Genomic DNA, 26764 nt, shown 5'->3' on the forward strand with positions numbered 1-26764 from the left:
ACCTTCAAGCCTTTAAGACCCCAGATGCTCTATCTTTTGATAGCCAGACACCATCAGTTTTCTTTGCCACATTTGCTTATGCACCCATTTGTCTTCAGTGATTGTACTAGGGAGGTGAGCACACTATGAATTTTTGTTCTTTGATGCCTGGTAACTGATCCCTTCAGCACTTCGTGATCACACAGGTTTGTGTGCTTCTTCAATGTGGGCTTTGTTGCTTCTGAGCTAAATGCCCACTTGTTTACCTTCAAGCCTTTAAGACCTCAGACGCTATATCTTTTGATAGCCAGGCACCAGCAGCTTTCTTCACTACATTTGCTTATGCACCCGCTTTGTCTTCAGTGATTGTGTCAGGAAGGTGAGCATCATAGAATGCCAATTTAAAGAAGAAAGTATTATTCTTCCATCGAGGGCGTACTTGAGTAGAGGCCCAATGTCCTTCTGTTACCTTAATACTAAACCTATAAATATATACACTTAGATCAATTTTCCCATACTCATATATAAATATATTTACCTATGTACATGCCTTTATTTAGACCTCTATAAATGCCCTTTCCCTCCTAGCTCTTTCCTCTATGTCCTTTGACTTCCCTCTTGTCCCACTATCATGGTCAGTCTTCATTTGGGTTTCAGGAATTCCTCAAAAACCCAGTCTTTTCCCGAGGAGGAGCTGAGACATTATCTTTTGACTGTTAAGGGCTTATTGATTATGTTTACATAATCATAGCAGTGTTAAGAGATAATAAAATTCATTATTCATCCTCATATTTCCTTCTCTGCTTAGTTGAGTTTTAATTCTTATACAGTATTACTATCCTTTTATTTTAATTAGTAAATTTAGACAACTTCCATTTAATATAATTTTGGGGGTACATCTGAATTAAAATTCAACATATATGCTATTGATTACTTTTGGTTTTTGTTCTTAGTTTTCCTTTTAATCCATCTTTGTGAATTGATTTTATTATTCACTTTATATGTTAATTGTTACTAATTATTAATTTTATTTTAAATATTTTAAACTATGCATCAATATGAGATCTATATAAAATTTTAAAGCAGGCTATGTTTGAATGAATCTTATTTTTCTGTCTACTCCTACTTTGTTACATTGATTATTTTTTATTAAAAAATTAGAGGGCAGAAAAGCTAGGGATGGAGAAAGAGAAACCTTGAATATATGAAAAATTACTCAGAGAGAATATGATTAGAATTAAAGAGAAATATTTGATGATTCATAAATTACTCTTGAACTTTTATCCATTGTTATAGAGATAAACTTATATATTTATACACAAAATATATCATAACTTTCTCAAGGACTTAAATATTTTATCATGAGCACACTAGATGGTTTTCCTTGACTACTTCTGTCGAATCTAATCAAGCCTTGTAGCAGTCAGTTAAACTCTTTGTAAGTAATACAGATCCCCGAATCATGCCGGCACTTGTGCTTGGATCCAAGGACCAGAAAGAAAGCGCTGTCAATTTGCTTCCTTAAAGATTACAGCCAAAAAAAACAATTCCCCTGTGGAGCATTCTACCCCTTAACACATGGGTCTTATCATGAGTCAGAACTGACTTCATGATAACTTGTTTTATTGTTGTTTATTTGAATAAAGAATGCATATCACCAAAATTGAAGTCCCTGCCTGATAAAAGCAAATGCTGCTGCTGGAATAGTCTCCAGGAACTGTAAGATCTCTGCCAGAGCAATTCAATTGCAGTCAAAATATTGTACAAGTGGATACATTCTAAAAAGTATGGGTATTAATTTCTATGACATAAATAAGAGCCCTAACTGTATATAGTTCTTTTTAAACTGTATATAGTTCGTTTTATTTGATTACTTGTCCTCATTGCATCCCTTAAAACAGGTTCCGTATCTGCTTTATAACTGATCCTGACTTTTGTTTTTTATTTTTTTAGCTATTCAAAGGTTTTGTGCATAGCATTTGAAGTCCTCCAGGGTTTGAAGCACATGAACAAGCATGGTCTAGTTCACCGTGCACTGTCTCCTCTTAATATTCTTTTGGACCAAAAGGTAAGTGTCAAGTAGTATAAAACATTACTTGTCATTATTAAAGGACGAATGCTACTTATATAAGCACTGTTTATTTCATTAGAGGACCAGACATTGATAATACATGTAAAGAACTGCATAATGAGAAGACTCTGAAAGTGACACTCTTCTTAGAAAGATAGAAAAATCTTAAATTAAGTAAATCGCAGTGTTTATCACATAGATTTCTATTTCTCCAAGACTTGTTTTCAAAACTACGTGTTTATTTTCTTCACACACTCATATTTTTCCTTGCTTCTCAATCTTCACCTTTTAAAATTTGCTTTTATTTTAAAACTTATATGATATCTGTAGAATATTATTCTTACAAGCATGACTTCATTATTCATTCCCTTTGTTGCCCTTTTCCTTTTTCTATTGATCTTTATTAATCAATTATTAATACTTAGCTTCCTTGGAGTGCGCTGCTTTACTAGAAATCTTATGGTGGATTAATAAGAAATTAAGCAATTATTTAAATAGAATTAAGAATATTTCCTATAAGAATTGTAGTTTGATTTCTTTTAATATATGTGTAAAACATTTTGGGGGAATTTATTTCCTGGAAATTATTTTCTCTTTCAGTGATTTTTTTTTTCTGACTCTATTCTAGACTTTGACTTTTGCTATCTTGTGATGTTAAAAATCATGAAATAGAAAATAATAATTTCAGATGTATAGATTTAGTGCAAGAGAATGGCATTGCCATAGCTAATCTAAGTTATTTTAAAATATAAGTAGCTTGTAAGATGGAAAAATAAACTTTGGGGAAGAAAAAAAAACAAATTTTAGATTGATTGAAATTTTAAAGATAATTATACAAAAGGGTAAAAATTTTAAAGGATAGTAAAATTAATTTTTGTCTATTATTAAGAAATTTACATTATGATAACTACCGTTATTTTCAACATACAAAATTATTGGAAATTTAGAAAACTCACCGAAATAGTGATCATTTTTGAACCAATCTTTTCAAGTTAAGGATTTTTCTATTGGGGTAACCTATTAAATTAGGAATTAACTTGAAATTTCCTTAAAAAAACAAAAACAAATTTACCTGTGGAGATTACCACAAAACAGTGTAAAGATTTCCCTGCGATCCCACCCCATAAAAAGGAGAACATTTATGCTTTATCAAAAATCTTTGGGTAATATCAGTAACCATATTTTGAAGAAAATGTGATTTGTTATTGTGACATAAATACATACATGCATATGCACACACCATAGATACACATGTATACATACACCTTACAGATAGATGTGCGTGTGTGTATTATTTCTCCACATATCCTCTGTCTGGGCTTTTCCATATCTCTAACCCTTCCTCCAAAGAACTTTCTGCTCTCTTCTATTTACACCATGTCAAAACAGAAGTTTTGGCTTCCCTGAGGGACTTAAGCTGTCTATTTATGACATTTTCTTTGAGTTGGGGAAACTGACAGGAGTCCGAAGGAACACAATCAGTGAGTGTTTAGGGTGAATAGCTAAGGCTTTCCAATGAAACGTCTTACAGGACAGCGTTTGCTACCTACCAAGTATGAGCAGTTCCATTGTCATGATGGAAAAACATTGCTGTGTGCAACTTTCCTGGCCTTCATCTCATCAATCCAGTTTTGAGTTTTCCTCAAAAGTCTGATAACACCCCATGATTATCCTATATCCTTTAAGAAAATCTATCAAGACGACCCCCAAAGAATAAACTTCTGAACTGAGCTTTCTGCCTTGACTTTAACTGACCTTGTAGCCCCTTGAAAGACACTGTTTTTATTGGGTCTAAGAAATTAATGAAAAGCACCCAAGGAGAGTAAGTTAACTGTATTATTAACAGAACTTAATCTAAATCGATCTGCTGATCACAGAGGCATATTTAAGCACATTTTGTTGGGAATAAGTTTCTCTGTGTATGAACTGAAACCCAAACAAAAATATGTTTTAATCTCATATTGAGATGGAGCGAGCAAGCAAATCCTGGTAGCACAATGGCTAAGCACTTCACTGCCAACCGGAGGTTCAACCCAACTTGCAGCTCTGAGGGGAGAAAGACCGGGATGGGCTCCTGTACATATTATAGAATAGGGTGCACTGTGAGGCGAGTCCCACTTTAGCCCCGTGTGCAGTCATGAGTCTGAATCACCAGGCTCGCACACAGCAGTGATGTGTATATATATATGTACATCCAGATATGTAATAGTTATGGATGTATATAGCTATATGTATATACTCATATAGAGTAATATTGAAGTGGAGCTGAATTTAGACATAGGCATATAGTTTATTATATAAAACTATGGTAAATTAAAACACAATTTCTTAGCGTTTGTATATTTGTATTCATACTTATACACAATGATGCTTTATCTTTCCAGTAATATTGAGATATTTCACATTGCTTTTTCTCTTTTTTGTAGGGGCATATTAAATTGGCTAAATTTGGACTTTATCACATGACAGCTCATGGTGATGATGTTGATTTTCCAATAGGGTAAACACATAAGTATATGTTTTCTTTTATTCTGAGCTCAGTCTTTAATTTGTTATGCTAGTTAATAGTGTATGTTTATGGCACATTATAAATAATGTATAGTAATTAATAAAATAGTATATGTGTGTGTGTGCATCAAGAAACAGAAAAATCACTTCTCACATGATATTTTTACTATTCTACTTACTTTTTCACATTATTCTACTGTTATTTCTGAGTTTAATTTCCTATTGTCTGAAGCCTAATGATATATTAAGACGTAAGATGGCTTATAGTAGCTATCAAGGTTAATGGTTTATAGTGGATATCATTGTTAATGGTGTTAAATCCTTGCCTGTAAATATATTAAGTAAATCTAAATTTAAGTTGGGCAAGGGGCTGGGGGGAATTCATTTGATCACTTATACTATTGGAATTCCAGGTGTAAGTTGGATTTCAAGAAAAGAACAGAGTTTATTTCACTCAGTTTATTATGCCTGTGAGATAGATTTTGGGGTGGTGGTAGTGGCAAAATTTGTTGTGTGCTTCTTTTTTAAGCATCTTGATAATATAGATGTTTGTGTGTATACATGTTTCCTTTTATTATAATTTAGATGGTTTTACTTGTAGAATACAGAGGTAATGATATGAAATGTAATTCACAAGAAAAATAAACTAAAATGATAATAATAATAATACAAATTTTTGTATTCCATATATACAAGATCTCCTTAATAATAATCTCTCTTGCTTTAGTTTTCTATCCACTTTAGCCCCCTGTGACTATGTGTATTTGTATATAAATACAATACTTTTCTGAATTTTATATAAGAGTAATAAGCATACAGTTACCCTTTATCTAAATAAATAAATATTTCAATTTTTTTCTAAAATAAGGAAATTTTGTACATAGCAAGGTACAGTTATAAAAAAATAGAACGTCAACATTGATAGAATAGTGTGTATTATCTATCCTAGGGATGAGTCTGTATATATATATGTGTGTGTTTATATATAAAATCTGTTCCATCATTCTTTTTAATACCAAGTATTGTTCTTTGGGCTTTCTAAAATCAGTTTTATCACACCACTCCTGAGGATTGTGGTACGGTGTCATGGAGTTTTAGGCTGCTTTGTTGGGCAACAGCTATGGAGGAGCCTGGTGGTGTAGTGATTTCATGGTTGAATGCAATCCACATTGTTGGCAGTTCAAAACCACTAGCAGCTTTGTGGGAGAAAGACTGAACTTTCTCTTCCCGTGAACAGTTACAGTCTCAGAAATCCACAGGGGGGTGCTATGACTCAGCATTGGCTGATGGCAGAGAGTTGAGGACAGTAAACAGAGTATATATCACCTGCTAAAGACTGACGATATAAACTAGCAAAGCCACCTTTGTAAATTATTTGCTTTATAACTTAGAATGTAGATTTCTTATGTGAAATTTTCATTAGCAAAGATATAATATTCTACTACTCCCTTTATTCATTCATTTATTTATTGAACAATATCTCTTCTAAGTACAAGATAAGTGAAGTGAATAAGATAGGTTCCTTAAAATTTCATTATAAAATGTGAAAATTTTGTTTTTATGCCCTATTTAATGTGCATAAATTCATAATCTTACATTTTAACTGTCAAAAATCTGTACTCATAAGCAACAAATAATTCTTTTTGCAAGCATAATTAAGGTTTTACAGATATAGGTTATAATTTCTTGATTGTTTACAGTTTCTTTTTGAATATAATAAGAATAACTTCATAGTAAATACCTAACACCTTTGTCATATGTGGTAATTGTCTTCTGAAGTGGCTACTGCTGCTTTTTTGGTCTACATCAATTTGTCTTAGAGACAACTACAATAGCACAGTGCCAACAAAAATTACATACACTTACCACTGTTGGAAAAATTACTTTGTTTCCAACCTCTACTTTAGGTTTTCGTGTGGCATAGAAGCAGTGATTTTTCTGAAGGCACCTCATGTAGACTGCAGAAGTACACTCAGATCTAAAACGCCCAGATGGAGCTGGGCTTGTTTTACCATTTGGTCTGGCTTCCTTTGAAATCTTAGACCCAAAGGATCTTACCAGAAAGTACCAAAGAGCAAATTATGAAATATTAGCCAGGAAAAATAAAGCGATCAAGCAGCTAAGCCAGGAAAGAAAATATTCACACCAGATGAAGCTTGCAATTGATTCAAAAGATAAATATTGAGGGAAAACAAGGTAAAATGCTAACATCTGTTCAAACTATTGTAGAGTTAGAAATTAGGAATTCATTTCAATTGGCCAGTAGTTTAATACCTAGTTGAAACATCAAACATACTGAAAACTCCTTATCAGAAAATGCCTTCATCAGTCATATGCACAGCAAGTTTTAGTAAGTGTCTTAAAGGGTTAAATATACTAAAAGAGAAAGACTTCTTAAAAAAGCAAGATCATCAGCCTGAATTTTTGATAAAATAATTTTAGAAGATAATATTGCTTGTATTTCAGTAAAACCATACTGTCATGTTTAATTTAGTCACACTGGAAATATTTAATGAATTTATTGTATATACATCTTGATAATGTCAATGGTAAAAAATGTTGTGTTTTTGTCACATTTCTACAAAATACATGTTTTATGTATTCACTATTACCAGTTTTGTTAGGTAGTCATTGTTATTCCCTTATTTTCATATGAAGAAGTTCAAAGTGCACATGTGATACATGTTAGAACTACAATTAAAACACAGGTATTAGAACAAGTCCAGTACATTTTCTACTAGATTTCAGCTTTATCTAGATGTTGCACACATTCATGAAACAGGAAAGCAGTATGCTTCTCTTAGTAAATTGACAAAATGGGAATTTATGTGTGAGAAGAAATACATGAGAACATTTATAAATTATTTTGATAATCATTATTATTATTATATTAAAATGAAAAGGAATAAAAATATTTTTTCATATGACTTTAACATCATTCCTGACTAAATTGGATTATATATCATAGATACATCAAAAGCACTAGCAATCAAGTGTAAGTATATGACTTCCAAAAAGAAAAGAGAGAAAGAAGAAGAAAATAGAGTTAAATTGAGTGCCTACTTTAGCTAATTGTTATACATAGTAAAAGACATTTTGGTTACAATCACTATTGGAGTATGGCATAGGTGTTATCTTCTAATTAATAATTAGTATTTTGTATCACTAAAAGGAAGGAAAAAGAGTTATATGCATATAATAATAAGGGCAGTATTTATTAAAATGTGTTTTTGTTTAAAATAAATTTAGCAATTACCAATATGTCTGATTCTTATATACGATATAAGTTTTAAGGTAGATTAAATAATTTCTGTAGGAAATTTATAGGGCAGATATAGCAGGTATTTTTTATAAGAAACATTCTTTTTTGATATTTAATCAAAATATACTCTTCTGAGTATATCTTATTTCTAGGTTGCATTGGTAGATGCTGAGAAGTTATAAAAATAAATAAGATAACTGGTATTCTGAAGGTGGTTTTCTGTTATTAGGTGTTTGATCTATTTATCTATTAAATATTATACAGTATAAAATATGAAATGTATGTATCATGATATTGTATATTATATAAAATATGGATAGAATGGATAAAATTAATGATTCATAGTCATTAGAGAACAATATTAAGGATAGAGATAAACTGTAATGTCAATAAGAGAAGAGAATATTTTCTCTCTTTTTTTTGGTAGAGGGAAGGGGGGAAGTGTGGGGTACTAATTGCAATGAATGGGACGTAACCACACACCTCCATCCAGGGGAAGACCAACAGAAACCAGAGGGGAAGGGAGACAGTGGTCAGTGTGAGATTTGAAAATAATAACAATTTATAATCTATCAAGGGGCCACAAGGGTTGGGGGCGGGGATGAGAAAGGAGGGGGGGGAGAGGAGCTGATTCCAAGGGCTCAATGAAAGTAAATGTCTAGAAAAGAATGATGGGCAATATATGTACTAATATCTCGCATACAATTGATATATGGATTCTAACAAGAGTTGTAAGAGCCCCCAATAAAATGATCTAAAAGAGAGAGAGAGAGACTATTTTCATCTCAACCGAAGAAGTAAGATTTGATCAAATTATTCATAAGATGAATTGGCCAGAAAATTTGTTAGAAATGTATCACATTTTACTGAATGTATTCTGTATGAGCTCTCTATCGTTTTAAGAATTTAGGAGACAGCAGCCAATAGAAGAGGTTTTGTCTGGCGAGAATGTTTTTATATATATAATAGTATGCTTCTCCTTATAGTTACCATTGCATTTTCCTGTGGTCGGGAAACAAAAGGAGCCATGGTGGTGGCTGCTGTGTAAGCATTGGACTGCTCACTGAAAACTCAGTGGTTCAAAACCACAAGCCACCCCAAGGGAGAAAGAGGAAACCGCTGCACCCCTTGAAGAGGGATGGAGCGTCATAAATCTATGTGGAGTTGCTGTGTGTCAGAATTAACTTGATGGCAGTGGGCTTTTAGTTAAAGCATTTATCTTTCATGAAACATATTCGAATTAACCTACCATATATCAACTTCTCATAATGGCTATAACCCAAATATAATAAAGTGTTAAGAGAAGAGAACGTTTTTAAACAAAAAAGTTAACCTAATCAGGAGAAAAGGGAGAAAACTAATGTACAGAGAAAAAGAAATCTTAGTAAGCCTATGAGATTCTTTTGCTTAACTCTGGACAAGAAGACTATTTCCTTAATGTTTTCTTATCCTGACTTATGGATGATTTGGAAGCAAATTATAAATTGCCATCAAGAGGTCCTAAAGAACTTTTCTATCCAAATAAACCAAATATAAAAATATTGAAAAGTTGCTTCCCCTCAGAGAAATACTGGGCCTGACACTGATAGACAAATTCTACAAAAGAAACAATGGTTAAGTCTGTTGCCATCTAAATGAAAATGATACGCATTTCAGGATGTTTTAATAGAATACTGTTAACTTCTCTTTTACTAATTCAAAATAACATTAATCATAAGACCTGATGCATTAAAAATATAAATACAAATTTAGCTTATGATTTTACTATTAAAAATGTTAAGTAAAATACTTTCAGGCCACTAGCATCCTACAAGACACTGCCAGGTGTGGTTGATTCTAGCAATGTATAGCCATTGTAGGGAATCTTAATATAATGTGAAAAGATAGCCTATCACAAGTGAAAAACCATAAGATCATCTCTGGAGGTATTCAAAAGTATTGAATATATTCATTATTATGATATCTTTGTTAAAATTTTTTAATAAAGACTAACTTAATATTTCTCTAACATAATTTTTTTAAATACTGACCTATCTGTATCTGTTTGTCATTAGGTAAATCTCAACCCCGAAGTTAACAGGTTCCAAAGAAGGTTATTGCTGGTACTAATAAATTCAATTAGGCAAGAAAATAAATGATTCAGGAAATGGTGTGGGGGCCACATCTAACATATCTGGCTACATAAAGGAGGAGAATTCAATCCCATATCTGCCTAAGGATGATTCTGTCAGCAAGACAGACATGCCTCTCCTCTCCAACTTCCTTTCCTGGATTCTGACACCAGCCATACCTACTAATGCACTCTGCTGTTTGGGTTCACTAGTCTATTGCAGTGGCCACACAGAACTTACACACAATACTCAAGATGATGGGGTTTAGTAGGGAAGTTAACAGATTGCCAGAAATCAGGATAAGAAAACATTAATGTTATAGTCCTCTTGTCTACAGTCATGTCAGCAGGCATGTCTCTGGTTCTGCCTTTCTTTCTGGTCTTCAACCTCTTGTGCATGCAGCCTTGGCTTCTGCCCTGCTCAGGCAAGTGATACAAAACCCCTTTAGTGCTAATACATCTTGAAGTACAAGGCTGTCTGTGATAGAACAATATATATACATATACAGTCTAATTCAACTATTACTCAAATTTATGCACTAACCACTAAGGCCAGTAATGAAGAAATTAAAGGATTTTATCAAATGCTACCAAAGTCTTTAGTCTGAAATTGATCAAATAGGCAAACAAGGTACATTGATAATAACAGACCATTAGTCCTCAAGTAACCTCCTTGGTTTATAACACTTTCAAGAAATCTTGTGTAGCAGACTTACCCAAAGCACCTACTCTTGTGATTTCTTGATTGCTACTTTCATGACCATTGACAGTAGATCCAACCAAGATGAAATCCTTGACAACTTCAATTTTTTTCTCCATTTATCGTGATGTTACCTATTAATCTAGTTGTGAGGATTTTTGTTTTATTTAATATTGAATTGTAATTCATATTGAAGGCTGTAATCCTAGATCTTCATCACTTTCAGCAACCAAATTTGTGTCCTCTGAATATTTCAGGTTGTTAATAAACCTTCCTCCAATTCTGCTGCTGCATTCTTCTTTATGTAATTTAGCTTTTCTGATTATTGGCTCACAAACAAAGTGAGTAAGTGTGGTGAAAGGCTACAACCCTGATGCCTACCTGCTAGGTAGAGAGGCTGCCAATGTAAATGGCCCCAAGTGAAAACCTTAGACCAGTCTTTAATAGATTTACCGATGTTGGAATTTCAAACAGCACAAATGTCGCTCCATATCAAACGCTATTTGATGCGAAATTTGATGAAATATCGATATTTCTATGTGATATTTGATGAAAGACTGGCATAAAGAATTGTGTGTTTACGTTCCTATAGATTCTGCCTTGTATTTTCCCCAGATGATCCACTTTATAGTCTTTTATTGCTACTTCTAGAAATATATCCACCAGTTACACATACTGAGAAATGGAATTTTCCAAAATTTATTTCAATAGTTTGTAATAGTTAAAGGAAAAAGGGAATGACCAAAATATCCAACATTGGAGTTGGGTCAAACAGATTGACTACATCTATCTGATGGATGAAACTGTGGTTTTTTAAGGAAACGAGGTAATGATATGTCATGTTAAGTTTAGTGTTAGGTCTCTCACTACCCTTGAGTCTGTTCCAACTTATATGGACCCCAAAGAACAGTAGAACTGCCCTGGTGGGTTTTCAGGACTAATCTTTCAAGGGAGTAGAAAGGATCATCTTTTTCCTATAGAGCATCTGGGAGTTTTGAACTGCTGACCTAGCAGTAAGTAGCCCAACACATAACCCACTGCACCCCGAGGGTGATTAGGTAGGGGTGGGAAGAAATCACAGGTCAGTGCGTCTAGGGTACAGTTATGTAGGGCTGCAGCGTTAGGATAGTAGATGTAGATCTACACACACGTGCACACATTCACAGATGTACTTGGGAGAGGGGAATAGGAGGAGTATCTTCGGAAGGACACGTAAACGTTGGTTATTTTTAAACTGGCCTGCGGGCAACTACCAAGATATGGAAGAGAAATTTTTCAATTTACATATTTCAAATTTATATGTTTAAAATGTTTGTACCAATTAATAGGATAAATCCTCTTTGAACAGGTAAAATGTACTATAAATAACAGTACAGTACAAAGAGAAAATAGACCATTTTACTCTCTATTCTTAGATATATAAGTTTGCATTACATGGTGAGTTTGGAATTCTTCCTACCAACAATTGTTATGCAAGGAACGTTTACATAGGACTTACTAAAAGGACAGTAAAAGATATACTCTTCTGTTTTGTAATTATCCATAATTTTTGCATATCACTATAGGTATCCATCATACTTGGCGCCTGAGGTGATTGCACAAGGAATTTCCAAAACCAGTGATCATACACCAAGTGAAAAACCATTGCCTTCTGGCCCAAAATCAGATGTATGGTCTCTTGGAATAATTTTATTTGAGCTTTGTATGGTATGTATAAAGAAATATTAAAGTAATTGAAATAGTGTGTTTATCGGTGTAAACTTTATGGGGAGGAAAGTTATTTGAAAATAATGGTTTTTAATTTGCAAATTGATCAGCTATCAGGGGGAAAACCTAATTTTCAAGTTGTATTTTAAAATAGTCTTATTCAAGAACTATTTGCATTAGTATTTTGGTATCTCTGAAATATTTAACAGCTTATTCTTTTTTAAATGGCATGTTCTCTATTCTATTCTTTCTTTACATGTGCTGTCCTACTCCCACAAAAAGTTAGTTTCAGAAACTAATGGGGCAGTTCTACACTCTCCCATAGAGTCTGTATGGATTAGCATTGACTCAATGGCAATGAGTTTGAGTTTTTGCTTTTGAAATTCTCTTAGGAGTCTGTTTGGACTTTGACTTTTTATGAAATCTTCTCCATTGACCTCTCTGGAATAAAGACTAAGCAACTATTGTTTTAAAACAGGAGATCATGATACAGTAATGTAGAGACCATACATGTACTTATGTTACATGTTAAAACTCAGAGTAGGTACTGTTTTTAGGTGCCATCAAGTTGGTTCCAATGCACAGATAATAGTATGCACCACAGTAGGTACATTTCCCAGTCCTGCGCCATCCTCACAATTGGTCTGATGCGTGAGCCCATTGTTGAAGCCGCTGTGTCTGTCCATCTCCTTAAGGGCCTGCCTTAACTATTTTACTTTAGCAAATAGGATGGATAGGTGAGCTTTATTGTGTATCATATGGAAATGCAGTCTTTCAGGGATGGCACCATTTTTCAACGTCTGGTCTCCAAAGTTGCTTACTTTATCTCTTATACTGGCCAGAGGAACAGGGGAAGAATGAGATCAGGGCAAATTTCTTATGGGGGTCGATCTACAAGTTTGAAGTATCAACTCAGAACTTTTCACTACTGATGTGTGATTCATGTGACCCAAAAATATATGAGGGGGCTAGAAAAAGCAGTCTTTGGCTGGATCCCGAAATAGGGAAGGAGATGATGAGTATGCCTTCGTGAAGGCAGCTAATGACCTTGGCAAGGCCTCTCGTTTTCCTCTACCACTGTCTGAGTATGACCCAGTGTCCAACAGAACAAAGCACTGCCCCGTCCTTTGCCATCCTCGCAACTGCTCTGATGTTTAAGTCCATTGTTAGAGTGACCTGGTCAATCCATGTCATTAATCAGCCTTCCTCCAGTCCCGATGCTACGTGTTTCTTCCTATAATCCAGTGTCTCTGATGATTTGCTCAACATACAGATTAAATGAGTGTAGTGAGAAGATACCACCCTGACACACAGCTTTCCTGATCTTAGGCCACGCAGCATTCTCGTGTTCTGTTCACACAGCTCCTTCTTGAACCTTGTCTCGGTTCCACATGAACACAGTGAAGGGTTCTGGAATTCTCATTCTTTCTCACGGCTGCCATGGTTGGTTAGGAGTCACTCAATCTCATACCTTTGCATTGTTAACGAAACACTAGTAAACTTCTCTCCTTTGAGCCAAGATCCATCTGACACGAGCAATGGTATCTCTTGTTCTATGTCTTCTTCTGAATCTGGCCTGAACCTCTGGCAGCTTCTTGTCGATGCATTGCTACAACCATTTGTGGATGAGCGTTAATAAAATGCTATTTACGTGTGTTATGAATCATGCTGTTCTATAGTTTTTACCCTCTGTTGAGTAACTTTTCTTTGGAATGGGTAAAGATATGAATCTTTTACTGGCAATTGGACAAACCGCTATCTTCCAAATTTCCTGGCTTCACTGAGTGAGCGCATTGTAACATTTTAATTGCTATTCCATTAAATCCTGGAACTTTGCTTTTGGCTAAGGCTTTCAAGAGTGCTTGGACGTCTTCCTTCAGTACCATTGGTTCTTTCTCATATCTGTCCTTTGAAAGGGTTGAATCTGACTAGTATTTTTGGTACATTGTCTCTGCATTCTTTCCATCTTCATTTGATGCTTCTTACATCTTTAAATATTTTGCCCATAGAATCTCTCCTTGTTGCAACTTGAGGCTTGAATTTTTTCTTGTTGAGGATGTTTTTACTTTATCGTTTTCTAACTCTAGGTCTTTTCACGCTTCATAATAATATTTTACTTTTTCATTTTTGTGACCCCACTGGTATTTGAAATACCAGTAGCATAGGCGTCAACGTCACAGCAACACAAACCACCACAGTATAACAAACTGACAGACAAGCAGTAGAGTCAATACCTACAGTTGGAGCCCTTTTGTCCCTCTTCTTTTGCTATAAAACATACACCACATTTGTCTACTTTATTGGCCTATGAGGTCTTCCCATGTCAAACTTCTTTGAGTTAAAATATGTAGTCCAAGTCTAACATATAATAGGTACTCAAACAAACAAAAAATGTTTTTGCTTCTATAAAGATTTTAAGTCTAGAAAAACTGACCTCCTCAGGCTTCCGTATCCCACAGCTCAGGGATCAGACATACAAACCTTCACCCTCCATCCTTCTTGACCCTCTTCTGACACTAACCCTTCCTCCCAGAGCACTCTACTTTTATACTGGGTTCCTTGGTTTGTTGCGATGGTGACGAAGAACTCACAGACTGAACTCACATAATACTTATGATTAAGCATCCTGTTTTCACTCTCACTTCCATCCAGTCAATTTCAACTCATCACAATCCTATTAGCGACCCCATAAGACCCTACGGATAGTGTTGTCTTTCTCCTATGGAGTGGCTGAGTGCGGGGGATTTAGACCAGCTATTCCGCATCAAGCTGGGTTCAAAATGAGGCTTGCGGATGAAAGGAAAAGAAAGAGCTATGTACAAAGCATGGGATCAGGAGGACGACAGTCTGATGGACTGAAGTACCAAGTTATGTTCGAAGCTTGGTTTTTATACTCTTCTTACATGGGATTGGTTACAAAACAAACATCAAAGAACTTAAAAAACATTCCTAAACTCTTATCTTTGCAAATATTACTTAACTAGTCACAGTTTCTTTACCTTAGAATAATAAAAGCACTAGATTCAAAGACAATCACACGGATATGCAAGATTCAAGAGAGCTTCAAAGAGATCATAAATAACTGAGTTATCCCTCAATGCTTTTAGCAGTAAAGTCACAAATAACAGTCATTTTGCAATGATACAGAGGCACAGGGGATTAAATGGTCACCCATTAGTAAACACCTTGATTAGCCGGATGCTTCCTACAGCTGAGGATTTCAGACTGCTGACTTTATGTTTAGTAAACCAGTTAATAACCACTGTGCCACCTAGGTTACCACAAGTCAGGATCTGCTAACACTGATGATTAGTTGTTTGTTCATAGTACATCACTCTTTAGCCAGCAGCCAAGTCTCCCTCTGATCTTCAGCCTCTTAGCCACATAGTCCCTTGGCCTTTGTCTCCATGGGCCAAGAAGCCAGCCTGTTGCTCTACATCAAAGTCCCATAGTCTCGTGCCTGTTGGGAAGAAGATGCCCCCTAGTGTCAGTGCTGCTTCTCAGAGTCTCTGGGCCACAGTCTGTGGTGTATCCAGTCTCAGAGACCTAAACTACTTCAGACAAAGATCTTGAATGTGCTCTTCTGATTGTCTACAGATGGCTCTTTATACTCAGGAATGACTTTGGGGGGGGAGGGATATGGTTTTGGCATTTATCTTTACACCATCTGCCCCCCAAAGGAAAACAAAGGACAGTATCTTAAATCACATTCTCTAGTAAAGTAGTCTGAAAGGTGTCCCTTTCATGATGGACAGGATGAGTAAGAGCTGATTTACATGCTCTACTAAAGACTAAATTAACTCCTTCCAAAATGGAATCATAGCCACAGGTAAATTAAGTAAGGAATTATTGCTAGAAGGACCATATTAATTGACTACATCTCAAAAATACTTAGATTTGATATAAAATATCAAATTAGTAACACCAACAACGATGAAGGGACTTTTGGGCTTACCAGATATTCTAGGGAACTATGAAGGGGGCTGATAGTTGCTAAATGTTTAAAAGCAGTGACCCTCTGGACACTTTATACTTAGAGCCTATCGTGGTCTAAATACAAAGCACTGTGAATGAAGGTATTTGTTAGGGTTAATTGCAGAGGTGTGGGTGGTTTTTTTAAAATTTCCTTTGAGGTGGAGGGGTAGTTGTAAATTAATGGACTCCTTTCCCCCTTATATGGTGATGTAATTGTATTGGTTAAATCAGCAAACCAGTTGTTTTTTAGAATATGCCATTTAGCCAACTCTAACAGTATTTAGACACACTAGGTGGGCAAGCATGATTTTTGGAGGGAAAATTGGAACATTAAACACACCACTGCCCTCCCTAATACCACTGTGACTTTTGTCAAGTATAGACTCCTTCCTTCACAGAAAAGCTTGTGACCATTTTGAATGTCTTGTTTGGAAACTTCTGTAAATCCTATCTATGGTTTAGTGAAATATTTTTTGTTATTCTAAAGAAAAAAAAATAAGGGGACTTCAAAAGTTCATGCAGAAATGTAATTAAAAGGTAATTCTATATTTCTATCTACTTTTAAAAGCCCCTTATAAGTAAGATGTTATAGCTAAGATCATTTTTCTAGGCAGCCTATATATGATCACCTTCAAGAAGTACAATCATTCTACATCCCGGAAATTCCCATAGGCCAAAACTTGTAAAGGAAGTAGGAGAATTCGGTATCAAAAGATGACTACATGTCTAACAAACATCTAAACAAGGTGTATATATATATATACATATATATGTACACACACACACACTGAACTCAACAACCCTTATATACATAAAAAAATATATTTGAGCAACCAACAGAAAAGTATACATCTTAAAAACAGTTTAAATTCTAAAACAGGTAAGAGGCTGTAGAACAAGAATAGTTACTAAAAAGGACTAGTTGAGATTTTTAGTGGGGAAATATTGTTATTGATGTAAAGACTTTAAACTAGGCACAACTGAAAGTAGAAATGAAGTTGGAGAATTCTACCAGGACATGGCAAAAAGAGATAAGGTGATTTATATTATTAAACACAATTTAAAAGCCAGAAAAGATAGATCTTGACTTTCTAACATTTGTTAGAACAAAAACTCATTGTCTTCAAGTCAGTTCCTCCTCGTGGTGGGTCCTATAGGATGGAGTACAATCGTCCCGGTGGGTTTCTGAGACTGCTTTATCGTTCTTTAAGGGAGCAGCTAATGGGTTCAGGATGCTGATCTTGCAATTACTAGCTCATCACATAACCCATTATACCACCAGGGCTGCTAAATCATAATATATATGTAAGAATTTGCTGGGAAGATTAAATGACAGTACAAGTCTTAATCAAGAGGTAACTTGAGCTTTTAATCAAATTAAACTCCTACTGGCCTGGAATCTTGTACACATCCAGATATTTTGGGATCTCAAAAGTGAATACTGCTTTTCAGTGTTTGAGATCAAACTAGAACTCCACAGTCCTTAGCTGTATAAAATGTTTTACAATTAAATTCTTTAAAACAGTTGTACTATTGCTACTGTAACAATTTTTTTCTTTAGAAAACTTGACTTTAAAAATTCTACCCCCTCCAAAATTCCGTTAAATCATTTTCAGTTATGAAAAAAAATTAAAGCCTCACTGGGGAAAGCAAAAGGAAAAAGATGGAGATGTTAAAAATTTGTCTTATATCTTTTCTAGGGGAGAAAATTATTTCAGAGTTTGGATATTTCTGAAAGATTAAAATTTTTGCTTACTTTGGGTAAGTATCATAAAATGGATATACTCTTTTATCTTTCAGCTATAAATATAATGTTTATCATTTGTTAATAGTAATGCATATTTAGACTATGTTTTGAAATAGTAAATACCGTGGAATACCATAACTTTCTGTAAGCAGTGGTAAGCATTAAGATAACCTGCTACTGTATATTATGGTAGATCTTTCTCTATTCTTTAAGGTATTTCAAATTATATAGGAATAACCTTAACTTCTTGAATTATTCAACTAAACAAACTTGTAAAAACAAAATACAGTATAAGCAAATAATTTGGTTTTATTTTTTTCTCTCTGTACTAGCTTAGCTTCTCATGTGCATCTTTACTTGTGGACTGTCTTTCTATTTGATGTAATAAATATTAATAAGGACACAAAAATTATTTTTCTTCATAAGAAGCTCTTATAATTTTGCATATAAGATAAATCTAAGCACTTATACCTTGATTTTTTTTTAAATTGCCTGATCTATTTTAGGATGAAATAAATTTAACATGTATGGTAACAAAAGGGGGGGGGCACTGATTGAGCATTCATATAAAGGAGTAACAGATCATTATCCATGCTAAATGGATTTGGAAATAAGAATATATGTAGAACAGTATTAATATATATTAAATAATAGTCCATTAGAAATAAAATTATATAGACTTTGACCATAATCACCACATTTTAGTTTAAGGATTGATAATATAGCTATTGGGAAGTTGCAGAGATTCCTATACAATAATCTTATCATTTAGATTCCCAGTGAGTTGTTTTCATTCTCCGATGTATATGTAGTATGAATGAATAAATTAGTTTTGTAATCATGAAAAAGCCTATAATAAAATAAAATACACATAGAAAAAAAGTGTTTACCTTGCTTGATTTGCCGCTTTATCTTAAACTTAAGCTGTTAGCTGTCAGAATCTCTGATTCAACTAATGTTGAATGTTTGAGGCTTTTGTTTTTATTAAAATAGTATAATGGCAACGTCACAATATTTTTAACAGGCGACGTGCCAGTGCTGCACGGTAGCATTCAACAAAGACCACTGTCGATTTCCGTGTTAATCTAACATCGGTTTTTCTTTTCTAGACTGTGTAGATGATACTGTAATAGTTTTGGCAGAAGAACATGGTTGTCTGGACATCATAAAGGTTTGCCATTAGTCTGTTAACAAAAGTTTTATGTGCTTGGGGTTCAATAGCAACTATCTTAAAGCTATCTTATTTCTACTTAGGTATCTGCTTTTTTAATATAGAAACTATATTAAAATTCATTTTAATCCCAAATGAAGACTTTTGAAAGAAATAAAACCTGGTAGAATAGGAGTGAATTGGTTAAATTATATTCTAAAACGGGATTATTTAGAATGATTTCTTCTTTTTATTTCTCAGGAACTTCCAGAAAATGTGATAAATCTTTTGAAGAAGTGCCTCACCTTCCACCCTTCTAAGAGGTTGATAATATTAAGAGTTTGAGATTACATTGAGCTTCTTACCACATAAGCAGTTCATTTTAAAAATCTGTTCTATTATTAATGGAACAAATAAAATATTTATATCTGTAGTAGAACATAATGACAGCAGTGTCACCACCTACTATTGGTTGTGATTTGGAGGCTTTAATTTATGTTGAGACCAAAAATATATATGTAATTGAAGCTAAGCCATAGTCGGAAAATTGTCACATACCTAATGGAAGTTAATGGGTTCCCCCCCCCCCCAGCCAATAAATAGCAAAACAGTTCAGTTGTGAAATGTAGACATTCTTAAATACAAATGATAATATGAGAGAAATGAAAACAATGGTTAAGTAAACTAACAATTACTGAAAATAAAAAATGATTCTTTTTTAAAGGATTCTTTTAAAAACAAGGATTCTTAACATCTTTATGAAATTACTTTTGTTTGATGATGTCACTAGTAACCTTACGAATGCAACAAACTCGAACACAATTAGGCATATAAAGTTTGAAAATATTGTGCTCAAGTATTTATCTAGAGCACACTAAGGAGCGCTTTATCATTTCTGTTATAATAAAGTATTTAGTTTATTTAACTAAACCCTTGAACATTTATCATAATTCTAGGAAATGTTTTAATCGTTTTATTAGGGGCTCATATAACTCTTATCACCATCCATACAAACATCAATTGTGTAACGCACATTTGTACATTCATTGCCCCCATCATTCTCAAAACATTTGCTCTCCACTTAAGCCCCTGGCGTCAGCTCTTCATTTCCCCCCTCCCTCCCCACTCATGAACCCTTGATAATTTATAAATTATTATTTTGTCATATCTTACACTGCCCGACGTCTCACTTCACCCACTTTTCTGTTATCCATCTTCAGGGAGGAGGTTATATGTAGATCCTTGTAATTGGTTCCCCCTTTCCACCCCACCCTCCTTCCACCCTCCTGGTATTGCCACTCTCACCACTGGTCCGTGAAGGGATCATCTGTTCTGGATTCTCTGTGTTTCCAGTTCCTATCTGTACCAGTGTACATCATCTGGTGTAGCCAGATTTGTAAGGTAGGAAGCATTTAGGAATTAGAGGAGAGTTGTATGTTTCATCATTGCTACACAGCACCCTGACTGGCTCATCTCCTGGATGTCCAGTTGCCTACCAATTGGCTTTGGGTCTCCACTCCTCATTCCTCCTCATTCACAATGATATGACTTTTTGTTCTAATGATGCCTTATACCTGATCCCTTCAACGCCTCATGATCGCACAGGCTAGTGTGCTTCTTCCATGTGGGCTTTGTTGCTTCTGAGCTATATGGCCACTTGTTTATCTTCAAGCCTTTAAGACCCCAGATGCTGTATCTTTTGATAGCTGGGCACCATCAGCTTTCTTCACCACATTTGCTTATGCACCCATCTGTCTTCAGTGATTGTATCAAGGAAGTGAGCACACAATGATATGATTTTTTGTTCTTTGATGCCTGATAACTGATCCCTTCAGCACCTTGTGATCATGCAGGCTGGTGTGCTTCCACCTGGGTTTTGTTACTTCTGAGCTAGCTGGCAACTTGTTTACCTACTCTAGGAAATTTTTAATGACTTTCATTTATACTCTGTATTTTAAATGTGTTTCTCGAGGCCAACACCAAGTGAATTAATGCAAGACAAGGTGTTCAGTGAAGTGTCACCTTTATATACTCCGTTTGTCAAACCTGCTAGTCTTTTTTCATCTTCTCTGCGATGTGCTGACTTAACTCTACCTGAGGATATCAGTCAACTGTGTAAAGGTAATGAAAATAAGAAGTAGGCAATAATGTGAACATTGTATTTAAAAGAAGTGCCTTTAGTATTCTTAAAATTTTTAGTTTATCAAGTGGTTAGTCTGGAATTTTAACTATTGAATGAGCTTCCTGATTTAATTATTGGAATTTATCAATACTTATAGTCATTATTACCGATTGAAATTTTTAAAATATAAATGAATTATAGTCTTTCTTAGATAAAATTCTTAGTTGAGAATCAGGTATTCAGAGATGTTAGTCAAAATGTATTGAATTTCTCTTTTGTGTCTGAAGAAAATACCAAAAAAACTATTCCTGCTCTAAAGCCACTTAGAAAATTCATTGAATACTGAATTACCAAGCCAGAAGAATAGAAATAGTTTTTACTATGTTGCATATCTTAATCTAGACACTTACTGAAATAAAAGTCTAAACGCATTGCCACTGAGTTGATATTGACTCATAGCACAACCCTCTAGAATAGAGTAGAACTGTCCCTTTCAGTTTCTGAGACTGTAAGTAACTCTTTATGATAGTAAACTGCTTTATATTTCTCTCAGAATGGCTGGTATTTTCAAAATGTTGATCTTTTAGTGGATTTTTGTTTTCTTCACATTGAATAGTAAAGATTTTGGTCTTCCTTATATTGAGTTGTAATTCATACTGAAGGTCTGTAATCCCTGGTCTTCTTCAGGACTTAATCTTTCCGTCCGCCTCAATTTGAGCAAGCAAAGCTGCATCTTTGGCCTAATTCTGGTTGGTAATAAGCCTTCCTCAAATCCTGATGCCACATTCTCCTTCATTTAATCAAGCTTCTCTGATGATTTCCTCAGCATAGAGACTGACAATCCTACTGTGAGAGGATACAACCCTGATACACACCTTTTCTGATTTTAAACCATGCAGGATTAACAATTTGTATTCGAAAAACCACTGCGTGATCCAAGCACAAGTTCTGCATGAACACAATGAAGTGTTCTTGAATTCCCATTCTTCTCAAGGTTATCTACAGTTTGTTATGATTCACACAGGCAAATATCTTGGCATATTCAATAAAACAAAAGTAAACCTCTCTGGTATTTTCTGCTGTCAACCAAGTTCCATCCAGCATCAGCAATGACACCCCTCTGAATAAGGCCTGACCCTATGGCAGTGCCATGTCAATGTACTGTTGCAATTGTTGGATGATCTTCAGCAAAATTTTACTTGCATGTGACAACATTTACTTCATGATATTGTTCTATAATTTGTACATTCTGTTGCATCACCTTCTATGGAATGGGTTCAGATATAGATCTCTTCCAGTCAATTGGCCAAGTAGCTATCTTCCAAATTTCCTGGCATAGAAAATACATACTTCCAATGCTTTATTAGCTTGTTGAAACACTTCAATTGATATTCCATCAAACCCAGAGCCTTGTTTTTGGCTAATGTTTTCATTACTGCTTAATTCAAAACCTCAGTGCAGCTTGAACTGACGCCATGGTGTACTGTTGACATGTTCTTTTTCGTGATTTATGTATCTTTCCATCTTCTTTGGATGCTTCCTGAATCATTCTATATGTTGCCCAAACAATCTTTCAATATTGAAATTCTAGGCTTTAATTTTTATGTGAATTGTTTCCATTCAGATATGCTGAGCATTTGCTTCCTTTTTGGTTTTTTAACTCTAGATCTTGACACATTTCATTATAATATTTCACCTCTCAAACTTCCATTTGAAAATTTCTGTTCAGATCTTTAAATTCATCACTTCTTCCATTTACTTTAGCTACTCTATGATTAAGACAAAGTTCCAGAGTCTTTTCTGACATCTATTTTTCTTTCTTTCCTGCCTTTTTAATGACCTTTCCATTTTTCTTGAGTGATGTTCTTTCTGTCTTCCTACACAGCTCATCAAGTCTTGTCATTTGTGTTCAATGCAGCAAATCTCTATCCTCAAAATATTTTCAAAAATCTTTGGGAAAAACCCAAGGTTATATTTTTCTTCTTGTGGACTTTTAAAACTTTCTTCTTTTTTTTTTAACATTGTATTAGGGTTTCATACAACTCTTATCACAATCCATATATACATCAATTGTATAAAGCACATCTGTACATTCTTTTCCCTAATCATTTTCAAAGCATTTGCTCTCCACTTCAGCCCTTTGCATCAAGTCCTCTTTTTTCCTCTCCCTCCTCGCTCACCCCTCCCTCATGAGCCCTTGATAATTTATAGATTATTATTTTTTCATATCTTTCCCTATCCGGCATCTCCCTTCACCCCCTTTTCTGTTGTCCGTCCCCCAGGGAGGAGGTCACATGTAGATCCTTGTAATTGGTTCCCCCTTTCCAACCCATTCACCCTCTACCCTCCCAGTATCACCCCTCATATCCGTGGTCCTGAAGGTATCATCCACCCTGGATTCCCTGTGCCTCCAGCTCCTATCTACATCAGTGTACATCCTCTGCTCTATCCAGACTTGCAAGGTAGAATTCGGATCATGATAGTGGGGGGTGGGGGTGGGAAGAAGCATTTAGGAACTGGAGGAAAGCTGTAATCTTCATCGGTGCTACATTGCACCCTGACTGACTCATCTCCTCCTCTAGACCCCTCTGGGAGGGGATCTCCATTGGCTGACAAATGGGCTTTGAGTCTCCACTCTGCACTTCCCCTTCATTCACTATGGTAAGATTTTTTTTTTGATGATGCCTTATACCTGATCCCTTCAACACCTCATGATCACAAAGGCAGGTGTGCTTCTTCCATGAGGGTTTTGTTGCTTCTGAGCTAAATGGCTGCTTGTTTAACTTCAAGCCTTTAAGATCCCAGACAGTATCTCTTTTGATAGCCGGGCACAATCAGCTTTCTTCGCCACATTTGCTTATGCACCCGTTTGTCCTCAGCAATCATATCATGGAGGTGTGCACCCAATGATTTGATTTTTTGTTCTTTGATGCCTGATAACTGATCCCTTCGGAACCACGTGATCACACAGGCTGGTGTGTTCTTCCATGTGGGCTTTGTTGCTTCTGAGCTTGATGGCTGCTTGTTTGTCTTTAGGCCTTTAAGATCCCAGATGCTGTCTCTTTTGATAGCCGGGCACCATAAGCTTTCTTCACCACATTTGCTTGTTCACCCGCTTTGGCTTCAGCAGTTGTGTCAGGAGGGTGAGCATCGTAGAATGCCAATTTAATAGAAGAAAGTATTCATGCATTGAGGGAGTGCTTGAGTAGAGGCTCAAGGTCCTACCGCCACCTTAATACTAAACCTATAAATATAGACACGTAGATCTATTTCCCCATCCTCACATATATATTTGCATGTACATGTCTTTGCCTAAACCTTTGTCTAAACCCTTTGCCTCCTAGCTCCACTTTTAAAACTTTCTTCACCTTCAACTTGAACTTGTATTTGAGCAATTGATGGTCTTTTCCACAGTCAGTCCCTGGCCTTGCTTTAAGTGCTGATATTGAGCTTCTCTATCATTTCTTCCCCAAATTGAAATGAGTTTGATTTCTATTTATCCCATCTGGAGAAATCCATGTGGGTAGTCACATTTGTGTTGTTGGGGAAAAATTAAAATTTTTGCTAGCAGCAAGCATTGGTCTTCCAAAATTCTTTCACATGATCTCTAGCTTAGTTTTTACCACCCAGACAAGACAAGATTTTCTAACTACTTTTCCTTCCTCTTTGATGCTCACTTTTTCCTTTTAGTCACCTGTCATTATTGGTGCATCTTGACTACATACATGATAAATTTGAGCTGGATGTGTTGGTAGAATTCTTCAATTTGCTCATGACGAGCTGTGGTAATTGGTTCATAAATTTGAATAATAGTTGTATTTAGTATTGCCTAATTAATGCTCTCATTTATTCCTGGAGAATATCTGAACTTAATTCATGAATTTACTTAAAGTTCCATAATGCTAGTTTATGTCAACCTCCATGATTCTATTTGAACTACTGTGAAATTTATACTTAAAGAAGATATTTTCATCCTTTTCAGTGAAATATTAATTGTTTGGGGTTCAATGTTTTGTTGGTAGAACAACATGATGTTTTGAGTCAAGCTTTAGAGTTAATAAAAAACATTGTAGCACCTTATTTTCAATTACTATAACCAATTATATGGCCAGAAGAATAAAAGGTGAAGACTGATAATAAAAGGACAATCCTTTCATTTAAATGAAAGTGAATGCTTGTACCAGTCTGATAGTGGATGTGGTTATTGTCTACTTTCCCAGTAGGATAGTGGGCTAGGCATTGTGCTGTTCACCACAAAGTTAGCTAATTAAACCCACCATCTTATTCATAACTGAGAAAGGTAGACTTTCTGCCTGCAAAATGTCCATAGTCGTAGAAACCTGAAAAGGCAGTTCTTCTGACCTATGAGGTTGCTATGAGTTGGAACTTACTCCGTTATACCTCCCAACAGCATTAATACTTTAAACATATTTTTCTGTTTATACAAGCAAAATATAATTTATTAATTTCTTCTTTTAGGAGCACATAACTCTTATTTTTATTACCTACTTACTATCATTTAAAGCTGTGGAATTTTATAAAAGAATCATCGCAAATCTAAAGGCACTTATCTCAATTTAGAAAAGAGAAACTTTAGAAGTCAAAAGTTGTTTTCTTAGTCTTCAAGTTTGAACATAAAGCATAGTAAATATTGTTTGCATTTAATTAACAATAACTTTGGCATCAGCATTTTATCTCCTCATTTATTGAAAGTTTAATGAATACATGTTAAACACAATGGGAAATAGTGGTTCCTTCATTTGTATTAATAATTTTATATACAGAAATAGTTTATTCCTTTTGTAGAAGAAACCATATACATATTCAACTTATATCTACATCTCACTCTGTGTGCAATTTATAGTCTGAATATTCTGAAGAGAACCTTGCTATGTTCTTCAGTTTTTCTAATGTTAGGTATTGATGTTTACTTGAAAGTAGGAATTGTGATAACTGTCATTCTTTTCAAATAGATATCAACAATGATTACTTAGCAGAAAGATCGATTGAAGAAGTATATTACCTTTGGTGTTTGGCTGGAGGCGACTTAGAGAAAGAACTTGTAAACAAGGAAATCATACGATCTAAACCACCAATTTGTACACTTCCAAAGTAAGGAAAGAAAAATTATCTTGTAAATAAAAAAATATGGTAATAGCACTTTTTAAAAAAGCAAACTGAGCTTTTCTTGGTGTGTAGACATTCTAAGTGACAATGCAAGGAATTGGAAGTTATATGTACTTAATTAAATAAATGTCTAATTGCAGTTCCCTTTTTATTTTTTTAACTTTTTCAGAAATACTGTATTTTATGAAATAAGTTGCCAAATATTCTATTAAACTAAAGTTATTATTATGAGATATCTTCCAATACGTTTAAAAGATAAAAGATGTACAACTTAGAACAGTAACATTTGAGAGTCTTGAATAGCTA

General features: G+C 34.8%; 1 protein-coding gene across 3 annotated transcripts in view; it reads left to right on the forward strand.

Annotated features, from left to right (window-relative positions):
• TBCK (TBC1 domain containing kinase) overlaps positions 1-26764 on the forward strand; it is a 197263-nt gene that overhangs the window by 46896 nt on the left and 123603 nt on the right. For all 3 annotated transcript variants that reach the window (XM_075543954.1, XM_075543957.1, XM_075543955.1), the window contains exons 4-11: positions 1933-2047; positions 4477-4550; positions 12196-12337; positions 18013-18073; positions 19169-19230; positions 19471-19532; positions 21182-21330; positions 26305-26443. In XM_075543954.1, the coding sequence (XP_075400069.1) occupies positions 1933-2047; positions 4477-4550; positions 12196-12337; positions 18013-18073; positions 19169-19230; positions 19471-19532; positions 21182-21330; positions 26305-26443 (804 nt within the window). The remainder of the gene's footprint in view (positions 1-1932; positions 2048-4476; positions 4551-12195; positions 12338-18012; positions 18074-19168; positions 19231-19470; positions 19533-21181; positions 21331-26304; positions 26444-26764) is intronic.

The sequence above is a fragment of the Tenrec ecaudatus genome, chromosome 3 (assembly GCF_050624435.1).
Source record: "Tenrec ecaudatus isolate mTenEca1 chromosome 3, mTenEca1.hap1, whole genome shotgun sequence".
NCBI classification, from domain to species: Eukaryota; Metazoa; Chordata; class Mammalia; order Afrosoricida; family Tenrecidae; genus Tenrec; species Tenrec ecaudatus.